We start from the raw sequence: 7,745 nt of genomic DNA, 5'->3' as shown, positions 1-7,745 counted from the left end.
CCCCCCTCCTTCCCCCCCCCGTGGCCCTCGGGATTCCCTGGATAAGCCATCCCGGTGCCAAAGCCCCAACCCTGTCCCCAGACCCCCCGTGCCCCCCAGGGCCGCCACAGCCGCGCGCCTCCCCCCGCTCCTGCAATCGTGGCTCCCGGCTATATTTAGCCCTCCCCCGTGCTACTTCGCCTTCCTGGCAGGAGTTTATAACTGGCCGGGACAGCCCCACCTCCTTTCTGCTTTCTCTCTCTCTTCCCTTCCCTTCCCTTTCCCCCTTTTCACCCCTCTTTGCTCCTTCCCACCCGCCTGCCCGGGACCCTCCCCCCCCCCAATGCTGGCAGTGCCCGGCTGTGCCCGTGGCCACCGTCCTGCCCCGCGGGCCACCAGAGCCCGGCGAGCCACGAGCCCCCGGAATGGGGCCCGCTGAGGAGCTGGTCCGGATTGCCAAGAAATTGGATAAGATGGTGGCGAGGAAGAGCACGGTAAGGTGGCCGAGCTGCTCGGGGTGCGTGCGTGCCTATTTACACACGTGTGCGTTTGCACACACGTGCACATTTACACACGTGTGCGTTTGCACACACGTGCACATTTATACACGCGCGTTATTTATGTGCATGGCAACGTGGATTGGGAAAGGGGGGCGAGGTGTGCCCTTCACCCCCCTTCCCGTTCACCCTGGAGGGGCTGAGTGGGTTTAGGGGGTGCTGAACCCCCGTAGGTGCCTCCAGCACCCCCGGGGTGCTGCCTGTGCCACCCCGCCCGGCCTCGGGACGTTGGACCCAGCACCCGGGGGGGGTTCACTTTGTCCCCAGTTTGAGGCTCTCCTGTGCCCCATTGCTCCCAGACAGTGGGATGTGGGGGTAAGGAGGAGGTCTGTCCATGGGTGGCAGCTCCGGGTGCCCCTCAGCAGTGCCAGACTGTGGGTGACAGGTGTTTGGCCACCGGCCCGGCCACCAACACCCGATCGGTGCCGGTGCCCCAGGCTCGGATCCCAGCAAGGGATCACTCCGGGCTGGGGGACACAGCCCCCTCCCCAGCCCCCCAAACCCTGCCTGTTGCAAAAGGAGGGGAGGGGGCTGAGCACTGGCTCCCGGGTGGTTTTGGTGGTGCCAGGGGGAGCCGGGATCCAGCCCTGCCACCCTTGTGCCAGGTGAGGATCCATCCGGGGATCCTGATGAGCCGGTTACTTGTGCTGAGCCCGGCCCTCAGGGTTAATATTTGATTGTTTCCAGCGGCCTTTGCCCCGACAAGGTTCAGGCTCCTGGGTGTGGGGGGAGCAGCTCGGGATCTGGTGCCTTTTTGGGGTGCCAATGCTTGGCACCAAACCATATCCCATGGGAGCCACGCGGGCTCTGTGTCCCGCTGGGAGTTACCCCCGGAGTCAAGGGACTGGGGAGCTCCACACCCCTCCTGCTGCACTTTGGGAAGGGACAGAGCCAGGGTCCGACCACAGCATGGGGTCATTCCTGCACCCACCATACCGAGGAGGGCTTAATCCAGCCCCTGTGGTGGGGGTCCATGGAGCTGGATCCCTGGGGGGAGATACCCGGGAGCTGGGTCTGCTGCTGGGGCTCTGAAAATACTGAGGAGCAGGAGGACTCCACGCCCAACTACCTTTAGCCCAGGAATCACTGCGGGGGGTCAGGATGAAATCCCGGGGTGGGTGTGTCCCTCCTGCCCCTGGGTGGGGACACTGGGGGGTCCCCCAGCCATCACCAGCTCCCAGCAGCCGGGGTTTCCTTAGGGAGGGTTTTTCTCAGGTTTTAAGCTCCTGCTCTGCAGCTGGAGACATGATTTGGTGCTGGGATGGCCCAGCAGGATTTGGGTGTGGGATTTTTCTGTGGTGTGTTGACACGGGGGGTCAGGTGTTCCGAGGGAGCAACCCAGCGCTGCTTTGGGTCCCCTTGGGGTGCCCTCCCTGGAGCTGGCAAGAGGAAAGGGGGCACATGCAGCCCCCCTACTCCATTTATCTCCAGCTCCTCAAGGGCCCCCGTGGCTTCTCCCTGCTCTAGGAAGGGGCGCTGGATCTGCTCAAATCCCTCACCAGCTACACCATGACCATCCAGCTGCTCCAGGTGAGGGGGTGGGGGTGGGGGGACACCCCATGGGATGGCTGGTCCTGGCCCTCCCGTGCCAGCTGGCACATCCTTAAGGATGTGTCCCTGCCGTGTGTCCCCAGACCACACGGATCGGGGTGGCCGTGAACTCGGTGAGGAAGCACTGCTCCGATGAAGAGGTGGTGGCCTCGGCCAAAATCCTCATCAAGAACTGGAAGCGGCTTCTGGGTGAGCAATGCCAGGGGAGGAAGGAACCCCCCCAAACCCCAAACCCCGTCCCCAAACCCTAGGGAGGCTGCACTGGGATCAGCCCCAGCCCGTGCAGGCTCCCATAACCTGTAACCCAGCCCTCCCAGGCAATGAATGGACTTGGACTTTCCAAGGGCTTGTTTTCGCTCTGGGATGGAGTGGTGTAAATCAGTGTGTGCCCCACGAGGGGTGAGCATCCCCCCAGTCATCCCCCAGCCCAGGATGCAGCTCCCCAGGTGCCCTGTGCTGGTTTGGGCTGTGGCTGTGACACCCAAATCCTTCCCCCAGAGTCCACCACCCCAAAGAAGGAGAAGGACGCGGATGGGAAGAAGGAGAAGGACTCGGATGGGGACAGGGACAAGAAGAAGGGGCTGGATGTTTCCAGCTGCCCCAATGAGGGGGTGAAGCACCCCAAGAACCCAGCTGAGAAGCACAAGGAGAAGAACAAGGAGAGGTGGGGGCTCCTGCCCCCAGCTGGGGGGCACCAGGGGCTGATATAAGACCACCCTCTGTTTAGTCCTTAAGAGTTTATCCCTCTCTGCCTGCCCATGGATGCCCACACTTCTGGAGATGAAAGGGCAGCAGAAGCAGCACCAGGGTGGCTTTTGGAGGATGGATAATTGGGAATTTTTTATTTTCCTTTCTCTAGAGCTAATTATTCCTTGGATGAGGGCTGTTTGGATGGTGCTCATCTGACCCTGTCCCACTCTCTCTCTCTCTCCCTAGGAAGCCCAGCAAATCCAGCTCTCATGCTGCCACCACCCAGGGCCACTCTGCCAACTCCAACCCAGAGAGGTACCTGCTGAAGGATGCCCTGAGCTCACGCTGGGCTCTGCTGGGCATTGCCAGCCCAGGGGAGGCTTTCCTGGCATCCTGGGGGTTGTGGGGCTCCGGGCTGACCCAGCTAGGGATGGGCTGTGCAGAGGGGCAGGATCTGGCTCACAGGACGCTGGGAGATGCTGGGGCTGGGCTTGCTGAGAGCATCTCTCCCTTCCTTTGGGCTTCCCTGGTGAAGAGAGTCCAGTGACAGCCGGAGCCCCACTGCGTCCTCCAAGAAGTCACCTCTGGATGGCAAGAAAGAGAGGTGGGTGCTGGGCTGGGTGGGGATGGGGGAGGTTGGACCCCACCCCCTCACTGGGCTGTGGTTGGGAGGCTGGACCCACTGCCTAGTCCCTATTGCTGTCCTCTGACCTGGGGCTCGTCCTGCCAGGAGGGACTCTGCTGACTCCAGGTCCTCCACCACCTCAGCTGCCTCCTCCTCTTCCTCCCCACAGAAGAGGCCCTCGGGGGAGAGGTAAAGAGGGGACGTCCCAGGGCAGCCTGAGGATCCTTTGGGAGTCCCCTTTGGGGATGCCCTGACCGTGGGAGCCCCATCCTGGGTGGGCAGAGATGGCTGGGAGCCCTGATCCTGCCATGGGCCCTGGGACATTCCTTGGGAGGAGCAAATCCTCCCCTGGGGAGATTCCTGTTGGCTTCTGAGTGCTCACATTGATGTGCTGGTGCCCGAAGTCCTGCCACCATTCCCTGCCCCCTGTCCTGCCTGCCCCATGTGTGGTGTCATCCCACTGTCCCCTCTCCCCCAGGAGAGCCTCTGTGGGCTCCAGCCCCTCTCCAGCTCCCACAGGCTCCCGGAGAAACTCCAGTGACAGCAAGGAGGAAAGGTAGGAGAGACCCATCCCACTGCTGCAAGACCCTGGCAGGTCCCTGGGGCTGTGCCAAGACCTCACCTCCTGCCTGTCTGTCCCCTGGTGTGCCCCACAGAGCCAACAGCAGCAAGGGCAAACCAGAGACACCACGGACCCCCACCAGCCCCTCCTTCTCTCCCAGCCCCTGTTTCCTGGCCCCCTGTTACCTCACAGGGGATTCCGTGCGGGACAAGTGCATCGAGATGCTGACGGCTGCGCTCCGTATGGATGGTGAGCGGGGCTGGGGGGGCTGCCTGGGCTGTTTGTCCTGTGGGACAGCCCTAAAGGGAGCCTTCAGCGCCAAAATGAAAGAAAAGGAGGTTGGTAGGGGTGATGGGGATGGGTCTTTGTAAAGTTCAAGGTGGGTAAAAATAGGTATTTTGGAGATGGGGTGTCTGGGATAAGTAGGGGGAAGACGTGAGGTGTTTTGGGGGGTGCAGTGAGACTTGAATGGTTTCACACCTGAAAGTCACCCCTTGACCCCTCTGTCCTTTAGATGACTACAAGGAGTTCGGTGTCAACTGTGAGAAGATGGCATCGGAGATTGAAGACCATATCCTTTGGGGAGGGAGGGGGTCCCCGGGCACTGTCTGCTGGGGGGGCACGCATGGGCTTGAGAGTGGTGATGGGGACAGGGCAGAGGGTGGCAGGGACAAGGACAGAGTGTGACAGGCTCTGCTGTGCTCGTTGCCTGCAGAGGGAGCCCAGACCACGGTTAGAGGATGCAGAGGCTGATGTTGATGCTGGTGTTGATGGTGAGCAGAGCATCGCCTGAGCACCTGCCTTAGTCCGGGGGGGTCTTTATGTCCCCTCTCAAACTGCTCTGCTCGGGAACCTGCCTTCATCCCTGGGAAAAGAAACCCAAACCCAGCCAAGGCCTTTTCCTTGAGCCTGCTGTGGGTGCCTATGTGCCCAGGCTGGCAGGGATGGAGCCACCTCCACCCACGCCCAGTTCAAGACCTGGGAGTGTCTTGGCAGCCCCCCAAGACCGAAATCAGCCCCAAGGTGGGGCTGTACCCCTGCTGGGTACAGTTTGATTTGTGGTGCATCCCAAACTCTGTGCTGGAAGCTGTTGGCTCAGCCCACCTGCCCACATCTGTGCAGGCAGCGTGTGGCTTTTGACCATCCAGGGAGGAGGGAACAGGCTGAGTCCTCTGCAGCATGAACTTGTCACAGCACAGGGCTTGCTGACAGTCCCTGAGCCCCATGCCTCTGGCATCCAGGCAAGGCAAAGCTGTTCTCTTCCCAAAGCTCTGCTTCACCCTCCTAAACTCAAGGATGGGGACACTCAGGGAGCGAATTCCCATTGAAATCGGCCATCTCCACGTGGGCACCGACCCTGGTGGCAGCCAGCAGCCCCCTTGATTCCTTGACAGGCCCCACATATCTTCCAGGAGCTGAAGAGCACGGACATGAAGTATCGCAACCGGGTGCGGAGCAGGATCAGCAACCTGAAGGACCCCAAGAACCCCGGGCTGAGGAGGAACGTGCTGTGTGGGGCCATCGAGCCCGCCCTCATCGCCCGCATGACCGCCGAGGTGGGCACGGGGCGGGGGGCACGGGGCTGATTCATGGGTCACATCCATCCTTCCTCCGCAGAGGATGGACTTGGCTTGGTGGTGCCCACACTGGGCTTGTCCCAACACCACCTCGTCCCATCCCGGTATTGGCTGGGCCACAGGGAGCAACAGGCACAGGGAGAAAGTGGAGGCACTGCCCCTCAGAGCCCTGCAGCCCCCCCAGCCCTTCGCAGAGCTGGCTGTGGGATGTCACACGGGCAGGAGTCAGCCTGCAGGGTCCCCATTCCTCCTCCTCAACTGGAGTCCACAAATCAGGCTCCTGGGAAGCCCAGTTTCCCCTGCAGGGAACCAGATCCCTGCGGGCAGCAGTTTGGGGTTGAGGATGGGGTGATTTTTCCGTCTGGGTGGGTCTGATCCCTCCCGCGAGCACAGAGGGCAGGATCAATCCTGGTCCGGGAGAGGACGGGGAGGGTGCTGGACCACGGCAGGTGGCCGTGAGCAGAGCTGTGGCCACACTGACCACGGGGCCGATGCTGGTGGCAGGAGATGGCCAGCGATGAGCTGAAGCAGCTGCGGAATGCCATGACCCAGGAGGCCATCCGGGAGCACCAGATGGCCAAGACGGGCGGCACCGTCACCGACCTCTTCCAGTGCGGCAAGTGCAAGAAGAAGAACTGCACCTACAACCAGGTCAGCCCTGGCCCCTGGGGAACCCTGGGAGGTCTCTCCTGGCCCGATCCCCACGAGAGGGGTCTCTGCTGACCCGACCCCTGCTCCACCCCAGGTGCAGACGCGCAGCGCTGACGAGCCCATGACGACATTCGTGCTGTGCAATGAGTGTGGGAACCGCTGGAAGGTCTGTGCCCATCTCGGGGGGGGTGGCTCACCAGCCCTTTCCTGGCTCCCCCCAAAATGTTGCCGGGGGGGCTGGGTGAGGACTCACCACCTGCCCTGTGCTCTGCCTCTCCTGCAGTTCTGCTGACGGTGCTGCTGATGGGGCTGGAGGGAACGTGGTGCGAGATGAGATGCTGTGGTGGCCATCACATGTGGGGAGAAGGGTGACAGGGTGGCACCAGTCCCTACACCCTGGCTCCCTGATTCCTTGCACTGGGCTCCCTCAAACATCCCAGGCAGCCAGGCTCCAGCAAAGTCTGTTTTGCTCGAGAAGGTCCCAGTGAATTCAATGGTTCCTCCCTGTAAATCCCTGCCCTTTGCTTGGGTTGAGCTGGGATCCCACTGGGAACAGGCTCATCCCTGGATAGAGAGACTGGTATGACCTGGACAGTGTGCCCTTCCCTGTGGGAAACCTGGACTTGGATGATTTGGGGGCAGGAGGAATGTCATCCCATGGATGTGGGGCTGTGCCCAGGGTTGGAGATGGGAGTGGGTCAGGTTTTAACCCAAACACCTTCTTCCTCACCTGAACACTCAGAGGGAGGGCATGGAGGGGACAGGGTGGTTGCAGGGTGTCTGGATGCTCTTGGGATGCCACTGTGTCCCTCTATACTGAAACACAAGGACAATCCATCCTGGCTTGAGGGCACTGTGTCCCAGGGAAGAAGGAGGGATGGTGGGGAGAGGAGTGAGGAAAAACCCTCCAGCCAAAACAATAAAGGTGTAACTGTCTCTGAGGCACAGACTGTTTTGTGAGGGGGTCCAGCACCTCTGCCTCAGTTTGTACCCCCCCAGCTCGAGCCTTGTGGTCCTCTGAGAGCTCCCACCCAGCTCCAACACACACCCTGCATCCACCAGCCCCCAGCTTGGGATGTAACTATGGCTTGATGCTCATCCATCACCTGCCTGGTGATTAAAAACCTTTAATTATGGCTGGAGCAGCTCCCTGGCTGGGTCTGGATGCTGTGGGCTGTCCCACAGCAGGGCAGAACCTCCACTGACAGCCAGGAGGGTTTTCCAGGGAAAGGGCATCAGAGACCAGCTGGGACTCGTCCCTTTGGCTATGGGAAGTTTGGGACAGAGCCTCGTGGCACCGAGCCCGTCCCTTGTCACCACCAGCCTCTTCCAGTGGCAGTGAGATGTGACAGGGACACAGGAAGGTCACAGTGACCACAGGTGGCCAAGGGTGAGGAGGAGGAGGGTGCTGCTCCCAAGCCTGTGTGAGCTCACATGCAGGAGGACGGTGGAACTGCTAATTAACCCATCATTAATGTTCTAATCTTGGGCTGAGGTGTGAATTTTTCCCCAGGCAGAGTCCAGGGCTGTTTGCACCCAGAACTGGGTGCTAA

The 7,745-nt window shown here is 61.2% G+C and overlaps 1 protein-coding gene across 2 annotated transcripts; it reads left to right on the top strand.

Annotated features, from left to right (window-relative positions):
* Positions 1-260: 260 nt before the first annotated feature.
* Positions 261-7,133, top strand: TCEA3 (transcription elongation factor A3). Of its 2 annotated transcripts, none has more exons than XM_027661187.1 (14): positions 261-473; positions 2,004-2,066; positions 2,171-2,276; positions 2,586-2,751; positions 3,024-3,092; positions 3,313-3,381; positions 3,508-3,591; positions 3,881-3,958; positions 4,059-4,213; positions 4,479-4,535; positions 5,366-5,520; positions 6,046-6,192; positions 6,287-6,358; positions 6,476-7,133. In XM_027661187.1, the coding sequence occupies exons 1-14, from the start codon at positions 405-407 to the stop codon at positions 6,482-6,484; spliced, it is 1,299 nt and encodes a 432-aa protein (XP_027516988.1). In that variant the 5' UTR covers positions 261-404; the 3' UTR covers positions 6,485-7,133. The 2 variants fall into 2 exon arrangements, with proteins under 2 accessions (XP_027516988.1, XP_027516990.1); XM_027661189.1 differs by having other exon boundaries at positions 344-473; positions 1,968-2,066.
* The last annotated feature ends 612 nt before the right edge of the window (positions 7,134-7,745 follow it).

The sequence above is a fragment of the Corapipo altera genome, unplaced genomic scaffold (genome assembly GCF_003945725.1).
Source record: "Corapipo altera isolate COAL_440 unplaced genomic scaffold, ASM394572v1 201, whole genome shotgun sequence".
In the NCBI taxonomy this organism is placed as follows: Eukaryota; Metazoa; Chordata; class Aves; order Passeriformes; family Pipridae; genus Corapipo; species Corapipo altera.
This window is presented reverse-complemented; position numbering and strand designations above follow the sequence as displayed.